Genomic DNA, 25,285 nt, shown 5'->3' with positions numbered 1-25,285 from the left:
GAACGCTCATTCCCAGTTCTGAAGAAGGTTTTTGCTGATAAGCCACTCAGTGTACCATTACTGGACTAGATCTTAGCAGTCAAAGATGTCGGGACACCTGTCTTCTAGTTATGGTCCAGGAAAGTATTCCCTCTTGTTGCATGAAAATACCTACAGTTACACTATTACAATCATTGATTGCCGGGGTCCAGCCCCAGCTGATCCAGGGTATTCGAAGGAGAGACGGCATAGGCGAGGGTCAGGAAACAACTGCTTAATTAAACGTTAATTAAGGATATAAAGAGTAATAGAATGAGGATAGCTCAGTGAGGAAATTCAGTGGAGAAAAGCGGCTGAAATAAGGATAGCTCAGTAGGAAAATTCAGTGGAGAAAAGAGGCTGAGTAGCTTGGTTTACGCGGGGGACCAATAAAACTTCAAGACAAGAAGCTTGCACCACTTACGTAGGCCGCAGGCGTCCTTCCGTTCTCCCGAAGGAGAGGAGACACTGAGGCCTCCCCGGTCGGATCTTAGAAGCCCAGGCATAATTAGTAAGCATGGTGGGTTCCGCGCTCCAGATGGAGACTCAACCACAGTGAGAGAGAGAGAGAGACATGGGGAGACCAGTCTTTCGAGGAACTGATCCCAATTCTTTATTTTCCATGGTCTACTTTTATACACTGAGATGTTATGCAAAAGTCACGCGGGGTCAGCAGTCCTGACTTTTATCAAAGTCAGGTTCTTCATACAAATGTATACAGAGGTCTTAGGGGTGTTACATCATCTTCTGGCCAGGGGGCCTGCTGACAATTTACGACCCTCTCCTTGTGACAGCGGTCAGTCAACCAGGACACTTATTTCTCCAGGGGTGATTATTCTTAAAACAGACGCCACCCAAATAAAGTTACATTCCTATAGGGTGAGGGTGTAGTGGGTTTTAGTTAAGGAAAGAATTTACTTAGCCTAAGGTCTAACGTGATTGATATCAAAGGTTAATACTTATTTCTTTTATATATTCATTAATGTGTGTAAGGGCAGGGGATATGGAGACTTAGCAACAAACATTGGCTCAACAAATGAAAAAACCCTTCACCAATACAATTTCTAATCAGCCCATTATACTTATACTAATAATTTTCTAACTTTTCTAAGGAACCTGTTTTTAGAAGGTTTAAAGCATCTCGTGCCTCTCATGGTTGGGAGGCTGTGAGCAATCACATGTGGCCGGACAAGCCTGTCAGGCAGGCTAGAGAACCTTCAGAGGAGTTTGTAGGTTAAAACACTCCTATCACGCCCAGGAATTATTATTAACTGGAGCTCTAAGTTAACTCCTTCTCCGAAAGAGGTGGTGGGGGACAGCCCCCCGTAAAGCCAGAGGTGTAGGTGAGAGCACAAAGTAGTAAAGTAGGCAGGCTCTGGTTATGGGGGTAGATGCTCGAGGATTTCCAGGGGGACTCCTGAGGCTCGATCCCGCCTTTGCGTATGTCAAGCCTCCTTCCTCATGACCTTTGCCATGGGCGGAGTGCCTCACACCGGCCCCCAACAATTGATCGTATATTGAGCTATACATTTGATCAGCTGCTTCAACTCTAATCATCATTTTCATTGGAGGCTTAGTCATACACCCGGTAATACAAGAAATAATAATCTTGTGAAATAAGCAAAATGCAAATGGTATAGTTAATAACATTAGTGGAATTAAAAGTAAATAGTTTAGCCATGAACCTCCCACAGCAAACCAGTTTTTTTTTTTAAAAGATCATCAAGACTAGGGAATGGGTCACTGAACGCAGAAATCTGACTTTTCATATGGTTCACCAAATGTGTTATTTTAGAGAATTCATCAGGTATAACAACGTAGGATTTGGTTTGAATTATGGCGCAGGTGCCTCCCTGAAATGCCGTAAGGATGTCAAGGGCCATGCAGTTGTGTAGCACTGCCTTTTTCATCATAGAGATCTCAGAATTCAGTAGGCTAATAGCCCGATTACTATCGTTTAAAGCTTACGAAAGTTGTTAAGGCTTCAGTTCAGTTCAGGTCAGTCACTCAGTCGTGTCCGACTCTTTGCAATCCCATGAATCGCAGCACACCAGGCCTCCCTGTCCATCACCAACTCCTGGAGTTCACTCAAACTCATGTCCATTGAGTCGGTGATGCCATCCAGCCATCTCATCCTCTGTCGTCCCCTTCTCCTCCTGCCCCCAATCCCTCCTATCATCAGGGTCTTTTCCAATGAGTCAACTCTTCACATGAGGTGGCCAAAGTATTGGAGTTTCAGCTTCAGCATCAGTCCTTCCAATGAACACCCAGGACTGATCTCCTTTAGGATGGACTTGCTGGACCTCCTTGCAGTCCAAGGGACTCTCAAGAGTCTTCTCCAACACCACAGTTCAAAAGCATCAATTCTTTGGTGCTCAGCTTTCTTCACAGTCCAACTCTCACATCCATACATGACCACTGGAAAAACCATGGCCTTGACTAGACGGACCTTCGTTGGCAAAGTAATATTTCTGCTTTTGAATATGCTATCTAGGTTGGTCATAACTTTCCTTCCAAGGAGTAAGCATCTTTTAATTTCATGGCTGCATTCACCATCTGCAGTGATTTTGGAGCCCAAAAACATCAAGTCTGACACTGTTTCCACTGTTTCCCCATCTATTTGCAATGAAGTGATGGGACCAGATGCCATGGTCTTCGTTTTCTGAATGTTGAACTTTAAGCCAACTTTTTCACTCTCCTCTTTCACTTTCATCAAGAGGCTCTTTAGTTCTTCTTCACTTTCTGCCATAAGGGTGGCGTCATCTACATATCTGAGGTTATTGATATTTCTCCTGGCAGTCTTGATTCCAGCTTGTGCTTCTTCCAGCCCAGCGTTTCTCATGATGTACTCTGCATAGAAGTTAAATAAGCAGGGTGACAATATACAGCCTTGATGTACTCCTTTTCCTATTTGGAACCAGTCTGTTGTTCCATGTCCAGTTCTGACTGTTGCTTCCTGACCTGCGTATAGGTTTCTCAAGAGGCAGATCAGGTGGTCTGGTATTCCCATCTCGTTCAGAATTTTCCACAGTTTATTGTGATCCACACAGTCAAAGGCTTTGGCATAGTCAATAAAGGAGAAATAGATGTTTTTCTGGAACTCTCTTGCTTTTTCCATGATCCAGAGGATGTTGGCAATTTCATCTCTGGTTCTTCTGCCTTTTCTAAAATCAGCTTGAACATTTGGATGTTCACGGTTCATGTGAACATCCAAATGTTGGAGAATTTTCAGCATTACTTAACTAGCGTGTGAGATGAGTGCAATTGTGTGGTAGTTTCAGCGTTCTTTGGCATTGTCTTTCTTTGGGATTAGAATGAAAACTGACCTTTTCCAGTCCCGTGGCCACTGCTGAGTTTTCCAAATTTGCTGGTATATTGAGTGCAGCACTTTCACAGCATCATCTTTCAGGATTTTAGATATGGCCAATTACATTCTCTAAGGCAATGGCACCCCACTCCAGTACTCTTGCCTGGAAAATCACATGGATGAAGGAGCCTGGTAGGCTGCAGGCCATGGGGTCGCTGGGAGTCGGACACGACTGAGCGACCTCACTTTCACTTTTCACTTTCATGCATTGGAGAAGGAAATGGCAACCCACTCCAGTGTTCTTGCCTGGAGAATCCCAGGGACGGGGGAGCCTGGTGGGCTGCCGTCTCTGGGGTCACACAGAGACGGACACGACTGAAGCGACTTAGCAGCAGCAGCAGCAGCCCCACTGAAGGTGCGCGCATGTGTGTGGGTGTGCACACACACAATAGCTGCTAAGCAGTCATACCAGTAGAATACAGATCAGTGACCCACTGGGATCATACCAATGGTAGATTCACTGGGGTTACCTCTAATTTGTTAACATGTATGACCTTAAGTTCATGGGAATCCCAGGCTACACCTTCGTATTCATCCCTGTAGATGTGATGGCCATAAATTAGTCCGACAAGCCCACTGAGTTCCATACCAATCACTCTAACAGTAATGATAGACATAGTTCATAAAGCACCCAGTCTTGTCTCAAAATTACCAGGTTGATCATTTTTAGTATGATTTAACCCTTCCCAACATAGAGGAGCTTTTAAACTAAAATGACCATAGCCTGGTATTAACCATGAGGATCCACCCCATAACTGTGAGAGTTTTCCTTTCAATAGATGAGAGGTTAATTTTTTATAGAGACTTAGCTCATCACTCCGACTGAGTTTGAATGACCCTAAGAGAAAACTTAAGTGTATGGCCAGCATCAGAGCTGCTGCTAAGTTGCTTCCATTGTGTCCGACTCTGCGCGACCCCATAGACTGCAGCCCACTAGGCTCCCCCGTCCCTGGGAGTGGCTAGCATCAGAGCAGATATTATTAATTGGCCATGTGAGAGGATCCCATCTAGTAATATTGTGAATAGATGAAATAGGACTGAACATTCATCTAAAATAAATTTCCTAGTGGGTATCCAGTCAGAGCCCTAGAGAGCAGAAATCCACCAAAGTAACCCAGAAGTACTAGACACAGGTAATTGGCTACAACCCAACAATTGGATTGAGTTTTAAACTAGCATAGACTCATGTCCATGATAGAAAGCATTTGATTAATAGGCATAGGTCCAAGGAATCAAGAAAACATTATAAATGATCATACAAGTCAGATGAGCATCTTGGGCAAGCTGTCTACTTCTGATGTCCTCTTCTTCTTGTCCTAGTGCAGTGTAATTTCCTCTATTTGAGCATTGTTTTAAGGTAAGTTGGGATTTGCCTGGTGGCAAAGATGGTAAAGTGTCTGCCTGCAATGTGGGAGACATGGGTTCAATCCCTGGGTTGGGAAGATCCCCTGGAGAAGGATATGGCAACCTACTCCAGTACTCTTGCCTGGAAAATTCCATGGACAGAGGATCCTGGTAGGATATAGTCCATGAGATCGCAAAGAGTCAGACACAACTGAGTGACTTCACTTGAACATCACTTGAGGTCAGCAGGCATCTCTATAGACCAGTCCAGCTTAGGGGCTTTTGGAAGTGGGAGTTAACCCAAGAGTCACTTTCCCTTTGGTTTCACTGGGCATGAGCTAGTTTAGAGTACCTGATAGAAAGGTCCTTCCATCCAGGTTGGAGAAAGTTCCTTAAACTATGTCTTCTTCCAATCTTGGTTGCAGGTCATGCGTGAGGCATCTGATCTTTATCCAAAGACAGATTACTAAGATAAGCTTCAGAAACAAACCTAGAGTGTCCTTTAATAATTCAATTAAATTTTACATTAATACACCCTAACAACAAAGAACTATCCAGAAAGTAAGTCTTAGTAGAAACAGACCTCCATTAACAAGCTGGGATTTAACATTCATTGGAACATCTCTTTCTCCCTAAAATCACCATCATTTTTACCGAATATAACCAAATTAACACCTGTTTGTCATATAGGTCTGGTCTCAATAAACTTGGCCTGATGACTTATATAACCATAATTGATCATAGACTTTTTTGCTTTGCTGAGACTTTTATGGAGTCTCAGATTGAACTTTTAAAATAAAACCTTTCAGGGCTAGGAAGAAGAAAAAAGAAGTTGCTCAGTTGTGTCTGACTCTCTGCAACCCCATAGACTATAGCCTACCAGATTCCACCATCCTTGGGATTTTCCAGGCAAGAATACTGGAGTGGGTTGCTATTTCCTTCTCCAGGAGATCTTCTCAACGCAGGGATTAAACCCGCATCCCCGGCATTGCAGGCAGATACTTTGCCGAAGGCTTATCACAGAATTTGCCTAGTCAGATCATCAGTCGCTCAGTTGTGTCCGACTCTTTGCGACCCCATGAATCGCAGCACACTAGGCCTCCCTGTCCATCACCAACTCCCAGAGTTCACTCAGACTCACGTCCATCGAGTCAGTGATGCCATCCAGCCATCTCATCCTCTGTCATCCCCTTCTCCTCCTGCCCCCAATCCCTCCCAGCATCAGAGTCTTTTCCAATGAGTCAACTCTTCACCTGAGGTGGCCAAAGTACTGGAGTTTCAGCTTCAGCATCATTCCCTCCAAAGAAATCCCAGGGCTGATCTCCTTCAGAATGGACTGGTTGGATCTCCTTGCAGTCCAAGGGACTCTCAAGAGTCTTCTCCAACACCACAGTTCAAAAGCATCAATTCTTTGGTGCTCAGCTTTCTTCACAGTCCAACTCTCACATCCATACATGACCACTGGAAAAACCATAGCCTTGACTAGACAGACCTTTGTTGGCAAAGTAATGTCTCTGCTTTTCAATATGCTATCTAGTAATAAATGTTTCAATATCGTATTTTATTTGGAAAATGACTTAGCTATTCATAGACTTCCAACACTTAGTTAAGTACAACCCTTAGAAGTTTAAGTTACCCCCAGTCTGCAGAGACTATTTTAGACAGACATTCCTGAAGCATAATTATTCTTGAGTCTATCTAAAGGTTCATATCTCATTTGCATTTTGAAGAAGTTTTTTCACTTGAGAGAATTTCCTTGCTGACAAACTTGTAACACATATAATAATATTTAACTTCTGTTAAACCTAGGTAAAATGAAAATATGCTGCTTAATGCTAATTACTCTTACACATGTCTACATTATTTAGATCAACAAACAAACATTAATATCAGGTATTTAATACTGAATATTTCCAAGTTCACATGAACATGAAATTCATTTAGGTTAATTTCTCTTGTATTTAGAATTATTTGAATTGTACATGCCCACTTTTTTTTTTTCAAAGCCAATAATATTAAACGTCATTTACACACTGATCTCAGCAATCAGCAATATTATCCAAAATACAAAGATGCACACTGAGACATACATTTATCCAAATAAATGGATAACAAAGTCATGTTTTCCAAACTTAGTTATGAATCAGATATCACGATACAAAACACACTAATTGTAAAAATGGTTGGAGTAAGATTTGAAAAGGCTTTGTTCCCCTTTTTTTCTTTTGGTTTCAGGAATTAGAGATGGTCTAGATAAATGATCCAGAGAGCTCTGGTCTAAAGGTATGGGAGGAATTATTTCCTCATAGCAAGAATTCTTAGATAATTTTGTTCATCAAGCTTTCTCTGGAATCTAAAGAATATTGTGAGCACATTGTCAAAAATTGTGTTTTTCTATGATCATAGTTTTATAGCCAAACTTTAGACCAGGTATGCTCAGCTTGGCCCTGATAATAAGGGCCGATTGGTCCCAGCAGGGATTGTGCCTCTGGGGAAGTGGGGGCCTCCGTTTGATCAGCCCCAAGCTGTTAATTACGGAAGGAAGTGGACAAGAACAGGAGTGCACGATGGACTGAGAGCTTGTCCCAAAGCATCCCGCCAGTCGGGAGAGGTCTGTCGCCCCTGCTTTGTTGGGGCTCTGCCAGCCAGCCCAGACTGAGTAAGAAGGGATGTGTGAATCCCAACCTGAGTCAGACTGGTGGTGGGAGAAACACAAACCACGGGACTTGGGACACGTGCTCGGGAGATGCAAGCCCGAGTAACTTGGTGGCCGTCTGCCGAGGCCCTGGGCTGGGTTGTGGGCTGACCCTGCCCTAAGGGAGCATTAGCATCGTGAAGAACCAGAGCCAGGTGGAGGGGCTTCCCGTGGTCTGTGGGAAGGGGTGTCTGCCTGCATGTTTTTATAATCTTCCTTTAGCACACCTTGTCCGAGGATCCACTGACTCCCTGCTCATTGGTGGGCTTGTAGATGGAGGCAAGACGTTCTCTGAAGACGTCGGTGAGGATGAGAGAAACTCTTGTACTTTTGCTAAGTACAAAGGTAGAATCAACAGGACCTCTATGGAGGAGAGCCGGGGACGGCGGGGCAGGCCTGCCTAGGAACGAGGCAGGGACAGCTGTCAGAGCACACCAAGGCCCTGACCCCTGGGGATGGACAAGGATGTTTGTAGGCATTTTTTTTTATCCGTGGCAAACCGCGTCATTGTGCCAGCGGCCCTTGCATAGGGTCAGCGCGGAGGTCAGCTGTTGATCTCAGGCCTCTGAGTCCAGAGGGCACTGTCCACACCCTGTCACATCACCTTGGGTTTTGTTTGTATGCAGAGTGCGACCTTTCACCTGCTCACCCCAGGCACGTGTGTGCTGGAAATGAGCAACTTTCGGTTATCAGGTCTGCTCAGAGCCTCTCCACGCCGGGGTCCTGGGGTGGCGCCCTCAACCCTGTCTCAGCTCGTGTTCTGCTTTCTGTCAATCCAAGCAGGGACTCAGTGTGACCCGAACCCAGGATGCCTGTGTCACTGATTCCCACTGGGCAGTCAGGGAGCGACTCACTGCATCATTTTTTCATCAGCCCCTCCGTGTAACGGTAGTCACAAACCCAAGTCCCACTGGAGCGCAAAGCTGTTTATTTGCCACTGGGGCCCCCAGTTACCACCTTTACCCTGAGGCCACAGAGGAAGGGGGCCAAACACTCCGCACCCCACCCGCAAGTCCCAGAGTGCGGACTCTCAAACGCCCACCACAAGGCATGTGCTCAGCCAGGTCTGTGACCCCGTGGGATCTTGGTTCTGTTGTCATCCCTCACAGTAGCACCTCAAAGCATGTCACCTGCTTGAGGTTCAGCTTCCCTCCTGCTGGAATCCATCAATGACCTGGGGAAAGCCTTGGTCAGCCTCTCTTTTAAATGTGTCATAAGGGACTTCCAGGGATTCCCTGGTGGCTGAGATGGAAGACCTGGGTTCAATCCCTGGGTCGGGAAGATCCACTGGAGAAGGAAGTGGCAACCCACTCCAGTATTCTGGCCTTAGAAATCCCATGGACAGAGGAGCCTGGTTAGCTACAGTCCACAGGGTCGCAAAGAGTCGGACACTGAGCAGCTAACACTCAACACACAAGGGGCTTCCCAGATGGCGCTAGTGGTAAAGAACTCGCCTGTGAACGTAGGAGACAAGGGTTTGATCCCTGGGTCCGGAAGGTCCCTTGGAGAAGGAAATGACAACCAGTTCTAGGATTCTTACCTGGATAATCCCATGAACTTCTCTGATAGCTTTGCTTACAACGCAGGAGACCTGGGTTTGATTCCTGGATTGGGAAGAACTGCTGGAGAAGGGATAGGCTACCCACTCCAGTATTCTTGGGCTTCCCTTGTGGCTCAGCTTCTACTGTACAATCATAATGGATTTGAATTAGGTCATACCTGAGTGGTCTAGTGGTTTTCTCTACTTTCTTCAATTTCCGTCTGAATTTGGCAATAAGAAGTTCATGATCTGAGCCACAGTCAGCTCCCAGTCTTGTTTTTGCTGACTGTATAGAGCTTTTCCATCTTTGGCTGCAAAGAATATAGTCAGTCCGATTTCAGCATTGGCCATCTGGTGATGTCCGTGTGTAGAGTCTTCTCTTGTGTTGTTGGAAGAGGGTGTTTGCTATGGTTAGTGCGTTCTCTTGGCAAAACTCTATTAGCCTTAGCCCTGCTTCCTTCTCTACTCCAAGGCCAAATTTACCTGTTACTCCAGGTGTTTCTTGACTTCCTACTTTTGCATTCCAGTCCCTTATAATGAAAAGGACATCTTTTTTGGGTGTTCGTTCTAGAAGATCTTGTAGGTCTTCAGAACCATTTAACTTGAATTTCTTCAGCATTACTGGTTGGGGCATAGACTTGGATTACTGTGATATTGAATGGTTTGCTTTGGAAATGAACAGAGATCATTCTGTCATTTTTGAGATTGCATCCAAGTACTGCATTTCGGACTCTTTTGTTGACCATGATGGCTACTCCATTTCTTCTGAGGGGTTCTTGCCCACAGTAGTAGATATAATGGTCATCTGAGTTAAATTCACCCATTGCAGTGCATTTTAGTTTGCTGATTCCTAAAATGTTGACATTCACTCCTGCCATCTCCTGTTTGACCACTTCCAATTTGCCTTGATTCATGGACCTAACGTTGCAGGTTCCTATGCAGTGTTGCTCTTTACAGCATCGGATCTTGCTTCTATCACCAGTCACATCCACAACTGGGTGTTGTTTTTCACTTTGGCTCTGTCTCTTCATTCCTTCTGGAGTTATTTCTCCACTGACCTCCAGCAGCATATTGGGCACCTACCACCCTGGGGAGTTCATCTTTCAGTGTCCTATCTTTTTGGCTTTTCATACTGTTCATGGTTTACCATCCCCTTCTCCACTGGACCACGTTTTGTCAGAACTTCCACCATGACCTGTCCCTCTTGGGTGGCCCCAAAGGGCATGGCTTAGCTTCATTGAGTTAGACAAGGCTGTGGTCCATGTGATCAGATTGGTTAGCTTCCTGTGGTTGTGGTTTTCAGTCTGTCTGCCCTCTGATGGAGAAGGATAAGAGGGTGATGGAAGCTCCCTGATGGGAGAGACTGACTGAGGGGGGAACTGGGTCTTGTTCTGATGGGCAGGGCCATGCTCAGTAAATCTTTAATCCCATTTTGTGTTGATGGGAGGGGCTGTGTTCCCTCCGTTCTTTGACCAAACTATGGTGGAGGTAATGAACACAGTGGTGACCTCCTTCAGAAGGTCCCATGGTGCACTGCTGCACTCAGCGCCCCCAGCCCTGCAGCAGGCCGCCGCCGACCCACGCCTCCGCCAGAGACTCCTGCAAAGTCTGGGTCAGTCTCTTGTGGGGTCACTGTTCCTTTCTCTTGGGTCCTGTTGTGTACAAGCTTTTCCCTTAATGCAGTGGAAGTGACAAATAGATTCGAAGGATTAGATCTGATAGACAGAGTGCCTGAGGAACTATGGACAGAGGTTCATGACATTGTACAGGAGGCAGTGATCAAGACCATTCCCAAGAAAAAGACATGCAAAAAGGCAAAATGGTTGTCTGAGGAGGCCTTACAAACAGCTATGAAAAGAAGAGAAGCAAAAGGCAAAGGAGAGAAGGAAAGATATACCCATTTGAATGCAGAGTTCCAAAGAATAGCCAGGAGAGATAAGAAAGCCTTCCTCAGTGATCAATGCAAAGAAATAGAAGAAAGCAATAAAATGGGAAAGACTAGAGACCTCTTCAAGAAAATTAGAGATACCAAGGGAACATTTCATACAAAGATGGGCACAATAAAGGACAGAAATGGTATAGACCTAACAGAAGCAGAAGATATTAAGAAGAGGTGGCAAGAATACACAGAAGAACCATACAAGAGATCTTCAAGACCCAGATAATCATAATGGGGTGGTCACTCACCTAGAGCCAGACATCTTGAATGCAAAGTCAAGTGGGCCATAGGAAGCATCACTACAAACAAAGCTAGTAGAGGTGATGGAATTTCAGTTGAGCTATTTCAAATCCTAAAAGATGATGCTGTGAAAAGTGCTCCACGCAATATGCCAGCAAATTTGGAAAACTCAGCAGTAGCCACAGGACTGAAAAAGGTCCATTTTCATTCCAATCCTAAACAAAGGCAATGTCAAAGAATGCTCAAACTACTGCACAACTGCACTCATCTCACATGCTAGCAAAGTAATGCTCAAAATTGTCCAAGCAAGGCTTCAATAGTACATGAACCGTGAACTTCCAGATGTTCAAGCTGGATTTAGAAAAGGCAGAGGAACCAGAGATCAAATTGCCAACATCTGTTGGATCATCGAAAAAACAAGAGAGTACCAGAAGAACATCTACTGTCCTACTGACTGCTCCAAAGCAGTCAGTGTGTATCACAACTGACTGTGTGGATCACAACAAACTGTGGAAAATTCTTAAAGCAATGGGAATACCAGATACCTGACCTACCTCCTGAGAAATCTATACGCAGGTCAGGAAGCAACAGTTAGAACTGGCCATGGAACAATAGACTGGTTCCAAATAGGGAAAGGAGTACATCAAGGCTGTATATTGTCACCCTGCTTATTTAATTTATATGCAAAATACATCATGAGAAATGCTGGACTGGATGAAGCACAAGCTGGAATCAAGATTGCTGGGAGAAATATCAATAACCTCAGATATGCAGATGACACTACCTTTATGGCAGAAAGTGAAGAAGAACTAAAGAGCCTCTTGATGCAAGTGAAAGAAGGGAGTGAAAAAGTTGGCATAAAACTCAACATTCAGAAACTAAGATTATGGCATCTGATCCCATTACTTCATGGTAAATAGATGGGGAAATAGTGAGAGACTTTATTTTTCTGGGCTCCAAAATCACTGCAGATGATGACTGCAGCCATGAAATTAAAAGATGCTTGCTCCTTGAAAGAAAAGTTATGATCAACCAAGACAGCGTGTTAAAAAGCAGAGACTTTACTTTGCCAACAAAGATCTGTCTAGTCAGAGCTATGGTTTTTCCAGTAGTCGTGTATGGATGTGAGAGTTGGACTGTAAAGGAAGCTGAGCACAGAAGAATTGATGCTTTTGAACTGTGGTGTTGGAGAAGACTCGTGTTCAGTTTTCTTGCTATAAAAAATAACGCAATCGTTCAGCAAATGATTTGACCCTCAAAATAGAAGCAATTGGACATCATCTCCCAGGGCAGCTTATAAGGTAACTAACCCAAGTTTGAGGAACACTTAAGTAGCCAACTTGGGTGATCTGGCAGTAATAGGTAATGGTGGGCTTCCTCGGTGGCTCAGTGATGGGAAATCCACCTGCAATACTGGAGACGCAGGTTCAATTCCTGGGTCAGGAAGATCCCCTGGAGGAGTAGATGGCAACCCACTCCAGTATTCTTGCCTGGAGGATCCCACGAACAGGGGAGCCTGCTGGGCTACGGTCCACGGGCCATAAAGTCAGACATGACTGAGCATGCATCTACTTATCTACTTACTAGGAAATGGCAGATCTAACCATTTTCAAATGTTTAAATGAGAATTGTTGTTAATTTTAATAATTATTGGTTTCACTTCTTTCTCAACAATCTGACATCACTGTAATCTACAGCACTTCTAGATTTGGATCAGTTCCTTTTGCTTATCCTTCCTTCTGTAAAAAGAAAGGAATTTAGTGATTACAGTGATTAAACTGCGATAAAGCTACATACTTAAACAAGGATTTTGCCCTTTCAAGCTGAGGCTGCAAACACAAAGAATACTGTACTGTCAGTCACTCTGTGAAAAGTGAAAGTGAAGTTGCTCAGTCATGTCCAACTCTTTGCAACCCCATGGACTGTAGCCCACCAGGCTCCTCCATCCATGAGATTCTCCAGGCAAGAATACTGGAGTGGGTTGCCATTTCCTTCTCCAGGGGATCTTCCTGACCCAGGGATCGAACCCAGGTCTTCTGCATTGCAGGCAGACGCTTTAACCTCTGAGCCACCAGGGAAGCAGGCTGGGCCAAGACTGGATTTGGCTTCTTCGAAGTTTTCTTGAAATGCTGCTTTTAATAACAGATAGTATGAGTTTTCTAGTAGCAGAAAGTGAAGAGGAACTAAAGAGCCTCTTGATGTGGGTGAAAGAGGAAAGTGAAAAAGCTAGCTTAAAACTCAACATTCAAAAAACTAAGATCATGGCATCTGGTCCCATCACTTCGTGGCAAATAGATGGAGAAAAGGGGACACAGTGACAAATCTTTTCTTGGGCTCCAAAGTCACTGTGGATGGGGACTGTAGCCATGAAATTAAAAGACACCTGCTCCTTGGAAGGAAAGCTATGACAAACCTAGACAGCATATTAAAAAGCAGAGATGTCACTTGGTCAACAAAATGTTCATATAGTCAAAGCTATGGTTTTTCCAGTAGTCACTTAGGGATGTGGGAGTTGGACCATAAAGAACGCTGAGCACTTAAGAATTGATGCTTTTGAACTGTGGTATTGGAGAGGACGCCTGAGAGTCCCTTGGATTGCAAGGAGATCAAACCAGTCACTCTGTACTTTGGCATAAAAGTTTTCCACATGGCAAAGGCCGAGGATGTGGTGTGCCCTTCTTGTTCTCCAGTTTTCTGCTGTGTTCTCATGTTATACATGCCTTGTTCTTGCATGCATGCTTAGTTACTCAGTCATGTCTGAGTCTTTGTGACCCTATGGACTGTAGCCCACAGGCTCCTCTGTCTTTTTTTAGGATCTTTTTTTAATTTAAGTCATTCAGTCCTATCCGACTTTTTGCAACCCCATGAACTCTCCAGGCCAGAATACTGGAGCCTTTCCCTTCTCCGGGGGATCTTCCCAACCCAGGGATCGAACCCAGGTCTCCTACATTGCAGGGGGACTCTTTACCAGCTGAGCCACGGTTCAGTTCAGTCGCTCAGTCATGTCTGACTCCTTGCGACCCCATGGACTGCAGCATGCCACACTTTCCTATCCATCACCAACTCCCAGAGTTTACCCAAACCCATGTCCATTGAGTTGGTGATGCCATCCAGCCATCTCATCCTCTGTCGTCCCCTTCTCCTCCCGCCTTCAATCTTTCCCAGCATCAGGGTCTTTTCCAATGAGTCAGTTCTTCAACATCAGGTAGCAAAAGTATTAGAGTTTCAGCTTCTGCATCAGTCCTTCCAATGAATTCTCAGGACTGATCTCCTTTAGGATGGACTGGTTGGATCTCCTTGCAGTTCAAGGGGCTCTCAAGAGTCTTCTCCAACACCACAGTTCAAAAGCATCAATTCTTCAGCGCTCAGCTTTCTTTATATGAGCTGTTGGTTTCAATGATATTGTGTTGGTTTCTACCAAACATCAGCATGAATCAGCCGTGGGTAGCATATGTCCCCTCCTCCTTGAACCTCCCTCCCACCTCTCCGCATCCCACCCCTCTTGGTTGTCACAGACCCCAGTTTGAGTTCCCTGAGTCACACAGCAAGTTCCCATAGGCTGTGTATTTTACACATGGCAGTGTACATGTATCCGCGTTACTCTCTGCACGCAGCCCGCCCTCTCCTGCCCCCACCCCCGTCCCGTCTGTAATTCTGTTCTCTATATCTGTGTCTCCACTGCTGCCTTTGATTTTGCCTGAGTCTTTCAGGTTCCAAGAAATCAGATTTCTCCTTGTCACTCATCAGGTCTCTTCTGAATGTATTAGGGATCAGGGCTTAAAATACACGTCTACGTATTGTGTGCAGAAGAACCTGTAGTTGAGACACATGCTCCTTATAGAAAACTTATATAAAGTGCGGAAGAATTTAAGGAAACAAAAATAAACCCACCTAGAATTCCACCCCTCAGATAACACTGATAGTATTTTGAAATATCTCTTTCCCATCCCCGTCACTGTTTTTTTTTTTAAATATAGACCATTTTATTTTAAGTCTTTGTTGAGTTTGCTACACTATCTCTTCTGTTTTATGTTTTGGGTTTCTTGGCCCCAAGGCATGTGGGATCTTAGTTCCCCCACCAGGGATCGAACCTGCACCCTTTGCATTAGAAAGTGAGGTCTTAGTCACTGGGTCACCAGGGAAGTCCCTCCTTTATTGTTTTTTTATAAGTTTTGGATCATTTTTTCTCAAGTAGTCACGATAACAACACGGATATATAAGCACACAAAATCTTATATCCCACTTCCATCAATTCACATAAGTACTGTCCTAGCTTAGTAGAAATATAAAGAAATAAAGATGACTTCTAAAGCCTAATGTGCTGCGGCATGAGTAGACAGAGACAGCCCTGCCTGGTCCTGCTCCTGGCTGACCCCTTGGGATGCGGTGGCTGACACACCGGGGATGTTGCCATGGAGGGGGCCACCTCCTGCTGTCTCCCTCCATCATCACCCAGGAGAGAGGTCCGCCGTGTTCCCTTGAGCCTCTGGTCCTCATCTTTTCATCAGGTTAAGAGTAATGGTTCTGACATGTTAAAAAAGGCATCTGTAGGATTAGGGATTATGGAGACCATTCTGTCAGAAACTATGAGAACTCCTCTTCTGCTGTCTAAGTGTGTAAACTCACCCCCAAAAGGAGGTGGACTGCAAGCTGCCTCAAGCCATCAAAGCACCACGGAGATTCCAGCATCTCAGAGATTTAGGTTTACCTGGTCATCAAGCACGCCCGTGTTCCTGATTGCCTTACAAACACCAACTTTATGGAAAGGCCATATTCTTTCTTGACAAGGAACAGAAAGAAAATGAGCAAGCTGTAACACAATGAGGAACGAAGTGTCAGGTTTAATCCCACACCCCTCCTGATAATTCAGGAAACAGGATTTCTTCCCAGCTCCTCAGGACCTGGCGGTTGTGTATGCAGAAGAGGAAATGGCTTTATACCCTGGTTTCTCCAAAGATGCGCTTCATGGTTTCTCAAGAGATGATTTCTGTGCTAAGGAATTTTCAGTCTCTGACTTACACCTGTTTTCCAGGAGGGGTACTGTTCGTGTCCCAAAGGCAATGGTGAGAGTGAGGTGGTGTGTGAGATTGTTTGAACACAAACACGCTCCATAACGAGGGGACCTAGGTTCCAGACCTGGCTCCTGGCAGGAGCTGTGTCTGCCCAGCAGAGGTGCCCACCTCCCCTCCTGTCTGAGCCTGGACCTTCCCCTGGATAAACAGCTGGGGTCACCGCCAACTTTGAGCTGCTCTTGTCCCTCCAAAGTCTGGAGGGAGGTTCAGGAAAAGCTGTGTCCAGAGGCTGCCCCTTTGGCCCAAGGCAAAGGAAAACGCTGCTCACAGCAGCTGCATGGCTTTCCAAGGAAAAGGAAATAACCCAGAAGGAGAAATACCACCCAGAAGATGCCAGGAGTGGGCACGGCGCTCCCCTCTGGAAGGCGTGTCGCATCTGAGTGTCCAGCCGCTGAAGACCTGGGCCTCGGCCTGTGAGCCAGGGCGGCCAGTCCCGGGGTTGTTCTCAGCCTCTGGGGAAGGAGAGGGTGGGGAGGACGATCTCAGCTCCCTGCTGGAGGTCTGTGGTCCTGGGTGGCATTGCTTGGGACAGTTTGTTCCAACCTCCTGGTTTTGTGGACATCAGGGTCCCCGCTGAGCCCTCCAAGGACAGAGAGCAACAGAGACCTGTGTCAGCCTAAGGCCCTGTCTCCAGTCCTGGCCCCTTTCCTGACATCTCACGTGAGACCAAAGAGAGAGAAATCCCCTCCCCAGGTCGTTTGTGACCGGCTCCCACAGGCATAGGGGTCAGGGCACCCTTCCAGGCCATCCGGGGAACAGGGCAGGTGTGTGCAGTCCCCACCGGCCACCGGCCAGCCCCGGACCGCAGTGGCTGTCCGAAACCCGAGTGCTGGGGCCACAGGCAAGAGTGCTTTCTAAGAACACCCAGTTAACATGTCCAGATTAGATCTGCTGTTGTGATCTGGACTAAGGACTATGAACTTCCCTGGAAAGGGCCAAGTGTGTCTGCCCAGCTTTCTGGCCCAAAGGGCAAAGGAAGATCCTTGGTGTTGGAATTGATAAGAGGAAACAGACGTTCACAGAAATTGTGTCGAGAGAATTCAAAATATAATAACACCTCAATGCAGTTTTGGTAATAGAGGTGTAATGAGAAGAATGGGATTCTTTTTTGTTGTTGCTGGGGAATAAAATTTAACTCGTGGCTTCCCTGGAGGCTCAGTGGTAAAGAATCCACTAGCAATGCAGGTGAGGGATCGATCCCTGGGTGGGGAAGGTCCTCTGGAGAAGGAAATGGCCACCCACTCCAGTATTCTTGCCTAGGAAATCGCACGGACAGAGGAGCCTGGCAGGCTGCAGTCCATGGGGCCACGGACAGTCAGACATGACTTAGTGACTAAACAACAATAACAACAACAAATTGGTGGCATAAGAAAGTGAAAGTGTTGGTTGCCCAACTGTGTCCGACTCTTTGTGACCCCATGGACTGTAGCCCACCAGGCTCCTCCGTCCATGGGATTCTCCAGGCAGGAATACTGGAGTGGGTTGTCAGTCACTTCTTCAGGGGATCTTCCCAAGCCAGGGATCAAATCCGGGTCTCCCATGTTGCACGCAGATTCTTTACTGTCTGAGCCACCAGGGAAGCTGGTGTAAGAGATGGCTTAAAGGCCTTCAAGTTTCACAAGCTTTGTAAATTTGTACCTTGTCTATCGCACGCATTTTTACCACCATGAGTTACAACATCTCAGCAGATTCCACCGTAGATTGCACTGTACTGAGCCAGTTGGTTGCTCAACTTCTTTGGAAGTAGCCTCACCTTTAGTTGTTCCCCACAGACTGTATACAGCAGCCTACCCCAGCCTTTTCAGCATCATGGACCAGTTCCACGAAGGACGGTTTCTTGGCAGACCGGGATGATTCAAGCACAGTAGGGGTCAAGCTATTATGAGAATCTAAAGGCACCGCTGCGGAGAAGGCAATGGCACCCCACTCCATGTACTGGACATGTACTCTTGCCTGGGAAATCCCATGGACGGAGGAGCCTGGTAGGCTGAAGTCCATGGGATCATGAAGACTCAGCCATGACTTGACTTTCACTTTTCACTTTCATGTATTGGAGAAGGAAATGGCAGCCCACTCCAGTGTTCTTGCCTGGAGAATCCCAGGGACGGGAGAGCCTGGTGGGCTGCTGTCTATGGGGTCGCACAGAGTCGGACATGACTAAAGTGACTTAGCAGCAGCAGCAGCAGCAAAGGCACCAGTGATCTAACAGGAGGTAGAGCTCAGACTGTAAAGTGAGTTAATGGGGGAACAGCTGTAAAATACAGATGAAGCGTCACTCGCTTACCTCCTGCTTTGCAGCCTGGTTCCTAACAGGCCGTGGACCAACACTGGTCCATTCCCTGGGGGTGGAGGGCCCCAGGTTTAGAGAGCCTGAGCCCTCAGCCACTCCAGCCTCGCACCAACCCCTGGAATAAACAGCTGAGCCATCGCAGTGACGCCCATGGACTTACCAGGCACCAAGGATGCCTGCTTGCGCCGCCTTCTCCCTACATTTTTAACTATCAAGTGTCACTCCTGGTGTCCTAACTCCCCAAGCCACTCTTCTTCCCAAAAGGCTAATAATCCTGTTATACAAGATTATATTCCCTGGATGTGTTTCTTTGGCTCCTACAATTAATTGACTCACCATCAGTCTACATGGTTTTCCATGCTAGGCTAGCAAACTGAACTGCTTGGTAGCTTCCTGAGGCTGTAGCCTCATTTTGATCCATTTTTTTAAAAGAAGTTCTGTCCTGGGGTGCTGTTTTAAACTCTCGGATTTTCCTGACCGCCGCTTTCCCATGAGTTGGGGACACTGTGATGACCGCCGAGCCTGGCAGTGGGGGCCTCTGTTAGAGTCTGCCACACCGAGCCTGGCAGTGGGGGCCTCCGTTAGAGTCTGCCACAGCTGTGCTGGAAGTGAGCTCCAGGGATGCTTTGCCAGCTGGTGAAGTTCTCAAAGGGGTTTCCCAGGTGGCTCAGTGGTAAAGAATCCACCTTCCAACGCAGAAGATGCTGGAGTCAGGGCTGATTCCCTGGGTCAGGAAGGTCCCTTGGAGGAGGTCATGGCAACCCACTCCAGTATTCTCGCCTGGAGAATCCCTCGGCCAGAGGAGCCTGGCAGGGCTACACAGTCCGTGGGGTCGCACAGAGTCGGACACAGCTGAGCACGCACGTGCACGCTGTAACAAAACAGCCCACGCTCCACTTAGCATCAAAGCGCGAATTGCCCAACCACTTTCCTCGTTCTGACGCGGTGGGCGGGCTCGCAGATCCCGGCAACTCTGGACAACACCGAGCTCAGCGAGCCCTGCGCAAAGATGAGATCGCCACTCGCATGGCCTGTCGCGCCCCGAACTCCCTCCAGGCGAGACGTTAACAGAGGCCCGTGGCCGCCTTCCAGGACAGCTTTATTCACGGACACTGAAATCTGAATTTTGTACGATTTTCATGTGTCATGGAATAGTCTTTTGATCCCCCCCCCGGCCCCCACCGCCCACCCAACACACACACTATTTACAAATGTAAAAAGCGTTCTTAGCTCCCAAGCTGTAGACAGCGGATGGTGGTCTGGCCTCGGCCCGGCGGCTGTGTTTGCCGGCACCTGATCCATACTCACACTGGTGTCACAGAACGTTAGTGACCCAGGAGAACGGTCAGAAAGGCAAAACGAGGCAGCTTTGGGCTCCACCTTTATGGCGTGCCAGCCAGTAGCTCAGACGGTAAAGCGTCCGCCTCCAGTGCAGGAGACCAGGGTTCGGTCCCTGGGTCGGGGAGATCCCCTGGAGAAGGAAATAGCCACCTACTCTAGTATTCTTGCCTGGAGAATCCCATGGACAGAGGAGCCTGGTGGGCTATAGTCCGTGGGATCGGAAAGAGTCAGACACAGCTGAGAGCTAACACACTCACAGCCAGTGTTTGCCCATGCAGAAGTGGAAACCAGAGGGGAGAAATCTTCAGGTTACAGAAAGTTACAGAGGTCTCCACCTCCGCAGCATTTCCTCAGACTTGGCGCTTCAGCACTACATACGTCTATAACCTAGAGATGTGTGGCGACTAGCCTAGAAATTTGCCTTCAACTGTAGTTGTTTTTTTTGTTTTTTTTTTTTTTTTTGGCCTTACCATGCCGCATGCGAGATTTTAGTCCCCTACCCGGGGATTGAACCCATGCCCCCTGCAGTGGAAGGTGAAGTCTTAACAATTGGACTGCCAGGGAAGGCCCCTTCAGCCACCTTTTGCTGCGCCGCTAAGTTGCTTCAGTTGTGTCCGACTCTGTGCGACCCCATAGACGGCAGCCCAGCAGGCTCCGCCATCCCTGGGATTCTCCAGGCAAGAACACTGGAGTCAGTTGCCATTTCCTTCTCAACCACTTTTTAGGACCTGGTTTTTCTACTCTGAGCTTCCTGGGTTTTTTTCCTCCACTTCGGATCGTGCATCCCTGTTAGCCCGTGTTGAACTCTGTGTGGATTCTGCTCAGGTCAGCCATCCCAGACTCTCAGGACCTGAGCACTCTGCAGGCATGTTTCTAAACCCAGCCCACACCCCCTGCATCCCCCACCAGTCTTATTTCCTGCTCACTTTTCTTCCCTCCATGTTTCTCCAAACTTGGAATTCTAACACTTTCTCAGTTGGTCCTGCAGTTTCCTTCCTGGAAAATTCCTTGAGACCGTAGCTTCCTGAGAAGTTTTTTTCCCCCAACTTTCTCACCATACTGTCCGCTTCCTGCTTTCCCAAAGCTCGGGAATCCCCTGAGCTGACTTGGGGAATGAGATCGCTTATTCCTGGTGCTTCTCAAGTCTGGGCACTCAGGGACAGGCTGAGAACCGGTCTGTCTTGTCATCAGCTGCTTCCTCTGGCTCTAGCACAGGGCCCTCGGCCCCGGCTGAGAATCCAGGGGGAGCAGAAAGGCGCCATGGCAACAGTGCCCGGTCGCAACCCCTCAGAACCCCTGCCTGTTTCTGAGGGAGCCGGTGCCGGGACCCCCAGTCAAGACCGAGCCCTGGTCTTGCAGTGTCGCTGTTTGCATTAGCCTGCATCCCAGTGCCAGTCAACTTGTACCAGCTGTCTGCCCAGGTAGGAGCCGTGGTTCCCCGACGCAGAGAGAAATGGCTATTCTTTTTGTGTACCACACAGCACGTGGGCTTCCCCCGTGGCTCAGCGGTAAAGAATCTGCCTGCAAATGCAGGAGATGTGGGTTTGAGCCTTGGGATGGGAAGATTCCCTGAGGAGGAAATGGCAGCCCGCTCCAGCCTTCTTGCCTGGAGAATTCCATGGACAGAGGAGCCTGCTGCTGCTGCTGCTGCTAAGTCGCTTCAGTCGTGTCCGACTCTGTGCGACCCCATAGACGGCAGCCCACCAGGCTCCCCCGTCCCTGGGATTCTCCAGGCAAGAACACTGGAGTGGGGTGCCATCTCCTTCTCCAATGCATGAAAGTGAAAGTGAAGTCACTCAGTCATGTCCGACTCTTCGCGACCCCATGGACTGCAGCCTACCAGGCTCCTCTGTCCATGGGGTTTTCCAGGCAAGAGTACTGGAGTGGGGTGCCATTGCCTTCTCCCAGAGGAGCCTGCAGAGAGCGTCAAAAAGAGCTGGACACCGTTGAGCACACATGTACCTTGGGACACAGCGTGTGGATTCTTCCCACCCAGGGAGCGAACCTGTACCCCCCTGCGTTGGAAACGTGGAGTTGTTACCGCTGGGCCACCAGGAAAGTCCCTCCCTGTTCTTTTTGAGGGGCTTGTGAAGGGGGCGACAGAGGACGAGGTGGTTGGACGGCATCACTGACTCAGTGGACGTGAGTTTGAGTGGCTCCGGGAGTTGGTGACGGACGGGGAGGCCTGGCGTGCTGCTGGCTGTGGGGTCGCAGGGCGCGGCTGAGCTGCCGGCCCTGTGGCTCCCAGGCAAACAGCCGCCCTGCTCGTGGTGTCATCGCCTGATGGACGCTTCCCGTCCAGCTCGTGCTTTGCCCTAAACTTACACAAGGTCTCTGCGGGAAGTGGCTGAACAAGATGAGAACCTGCTTGTGATTCCTGGGAAAGCTCTCCCGGGATGCTGAGTGAAACTATTTGGGAGAGAATGCCTTGAGGATGTGACTTCGCAGTACTGTTATTGTGCTCTTACTGTTAACAGTCGTTTGTGTTTTTACCCTGGAGCAGATGGCCAAAACGGAAACTATAAGTGTGCACATGTCCCGTTTTAAGCTGTCATTTACGTAAATCAACTTTGATTTGATCAGTTTTGGTGATTGGATCAGGTTGTGTGGTCATCACCACAATCCAGAGATACAGGACGTCGTGTCCCCATACATGTCCTTTGTGCTTCTTTGCTGCTGATCCCTTCCCCTGACTCTAGTTTTGGCTTTTCTAGAATTCCTTGCATCTGAATTCTTTTTCCTTGATAGAGGGATTAAAGTTGTCACTTTCTTCTTTGGTCAGTTTTGGTCACCTTTGTCTTTTAAGAATTTTGTCTGCTTCATCCATGTTGTCAAATTTGTTGGCATAAAGCTGTTGAAATCGTTTCTTATTATCCTCTTAAAGGCTATAGGCTATGTAGTGATGACCCCCTTTTAAATATATGACGTATTGATTTTAAAGAGAAAATTCACACACAACATAAAGTTTACATCCGTATTTTTCCTACATTTCTAGTTTCTTGTCCTTTTAATTTCTGTCTTTAAACTTCTACTGATGTGCACTAAGGGCTTCCCAGGTGGCGCAGTGGTAAAGAATCCTCTTGCCCATGCAGGAGGCACAGAAGACAAGTGTTCGATCCCTGGGAAGGGAAGATCCCCTGGAGAAGGAAATGGCAACCCACTCCAGTATTCTTGTCTGGGAAATGCTATGGACAGAAGAGCCTGCTGGGCTGCAGTCCACGGGGTTGCAAAGACTCGGACACAACTGAGCAGCTAAGCAACAGTGTCCACCTAAACCAGGCTGTACAACCAGAGAGCACGGGATCCACCTGCAGTGCAGGAGACCCGGGCTCCACCCCTGCGTCGGGAAGGTCCTCTGGAGAAGGAAATGGCAACCCACTCCAGCATTCCTGCCTGGAGAATCCCACGGACAGAGGAGCCTGGCGGGCTGCAGCCCATGGGATCACAAAGAGTCAGACGGGACTGAGCAACCCTAACATTGTTGTTCAGTCAGTAAGTCACGTCTGACTCTTTATGACCCCATGGACTGCAGCACGCCAGGCTTCCTGTCCTTCACTATCTCCCTGAGCTTGCTCAGACTCATGTCCACTGAGTCAGTGATACTATCCAACCATCTCGTCCTCCCCTTCTCTTCCCACCCTCAATCTTTTCCCAGCATCACCGTCTTTTCCAGTGAGTCAGCCCTTCGCATCAGGTGGCCAAAGTATACTTAAACTCAGCCACTCACCAGCCCTTGACCTTAAGCAGATGACTGGAGCACTCTGAGTCTGAACTGTGTCCTCTGTCAGGTGTGGCAACAGTGAGTCTGTGCAGGTAGCTGGGAGGCCTTGCCCATGGTGGGCACTAGGGACATGACAGCCATCACCATGGTGACAGATAATGTACTGGTGGCCCCCAAATTCAAACACCTTGGACCAGACTGAGTCACCGGTGTTAGGAGGATGGGACCTTCCATTCTCTCTCATTCCGTGCGTCTGTTTCACACTCTGTATAACTAGAACCCTGAATTTTTGCACAGTGGTGTACATTATTAAAACACAGTTAATTCTTTAACTAGAAATTCTGCTTTCAACAGATATAGTACATCTGTGCAAGTATTCCTAAGAATGGCTTTTATATAAAAATCAAGATTAAAAATCCAAGGCATTTAGAGCAGAGCTTCTCAATCTGTTTCTCATTATAGCACACAAGGTACATGACACATCTTTAGCATATAGTGGGATAATCTGACAAGAAGACTCCCTGGGAAGACATAGCTGTTCCGGAGCTCTGGCCCCCCCCAGATCCTGCCCCGATCAGCTGGGGGGCTAAGGCAGCACCGCTCCGGCACACCTGTAATTCGGTGTTGAGCTCCTCTAGTTGGAAAACTCTGCAAGACATCTGGGACAATTAGAGATAATAGTAATAGAATAGCCAGTAAGTGAAAGGTGCTCAGTCATGTCCCACTGTTTGCGACCCCATGGACTGTAGCCTGCCAGGCTCCTCTGTCCATGGGATTCTCCAGGCAAGAGTACTGGAGTGGGTTGCTATGCCCTCCTCCAGGGGATCTTCCTGAGCCAGGGATCGAACCCTGGTCTCCTGCATTGCAGGTAGATTCTTCACCGTCTGAGCCACCATGGAAGCCCAAGAGCCAGTTGAGGAAATATCTAATCGTTGCTGCAAGAAGAAAATAAAGAAAATCTTCATGCTTAAAAAGAAAAAAAAAAAGTCTAAGACATTAAAGGAGAATTGCAGACATTAGATTCTTTATCATTGTTGCTTTAAAAAATATATATTTCTTGTCTCTGAAGGACCTTGGTTTTCCCATTTCTGATCCGAGGAGGGAAGCCCATGCCGCTGTATGCCTTCCTGTTGGCATTCATCTTCTGCACCTATAACGGCTACCTGCAGAGCAGGTACCTGAGTCAGTACGCAGTGTACGCGGACGACTGGCTCAGCGACCCCCGGTTTCTAACAGGTGAGTGTCCTCAGTGACACCTCCCATCCCTGTGACCTTCAGCTCGGTGTTCACCTTCCGGTAGGGTCCAGTTAGAAAGCACACGCGTCTTGAGAAAACAGAGAGTCTGCAAAGGCCCCTTGACCTAGGCCAAGGGGCTGAGCGCTGGCGGGATGGAGGGTCAGGCTGTCCCCGTGACGCAGGCGCCCTGCTCCCTCGCTCACTCGAGCGCCTAAAGCACAGATACCTGTTCTTAAGGTGACCTAAAAATAGCAACAAGCTGCAGCAGACTGAGCAAGGGACCGAGACTGAGGCCTCTTGGGCACTAACGGGCCGTGTAATCTAAGACTGTCATCAAACCTCCTACAGTTTGTTCTGGAAAGCAAGAGAAAGTCAGTCATCTTCAGCGAGGCAGTTAGACTATACACTCTGAGGTTTATGAGGTTTTTGAAATTTTTTTTTTTTTCAATTAATATAAAGTAGCACATTTTCCAGGCTTCCCT

The 25,285-nt window shown here is 47.5% G+C and overlaps 1 protein-coding gene across 4 annotated transcripts in view; it reads left to right on the top strand.

The window, feature by feature from the left end:
* The window catches only part of SRD5A1 (steroid 5 alpha-reductase 1), a 41,254-nt gene that overhangs the window by 3,071 nt on the left and 12,898 nt on the right, over positions 1-25,285 (top strand). For all 4 annotated transcript variants that reach the window (XM_044932639.2, XM_044932640.2, XM_044932641.2 and 1 more), the window contains one exon: positions 24,637-24,803. In XM_044932639.2, the coding sequence (XP_044788574.1) occupies positions 24,637-24,803 (167 nt within the window). The remainder of the gene's footprint in view (positions 1-24,636; positions 24,804-25,285) is intronic.

This window comes from Bubalus bubalis, chromosome 19 (genome assembly GCF_019923935.1).
Source record: "Bubalus bubalis isolate 160015118507 breed Murrah chromosome 19, NDDB_SH_1, whole genome shotgun sequence".
NCBI classification, from domain to species: Eukaryota; Metazoa; Chordata; class Mammalia; order Artiodactyla; family Bovidae; genus Bubalus; species Bubalus bubalis.
This window is presented reverse-complemented; position numbering and strand designations above follow the sequence as displayed.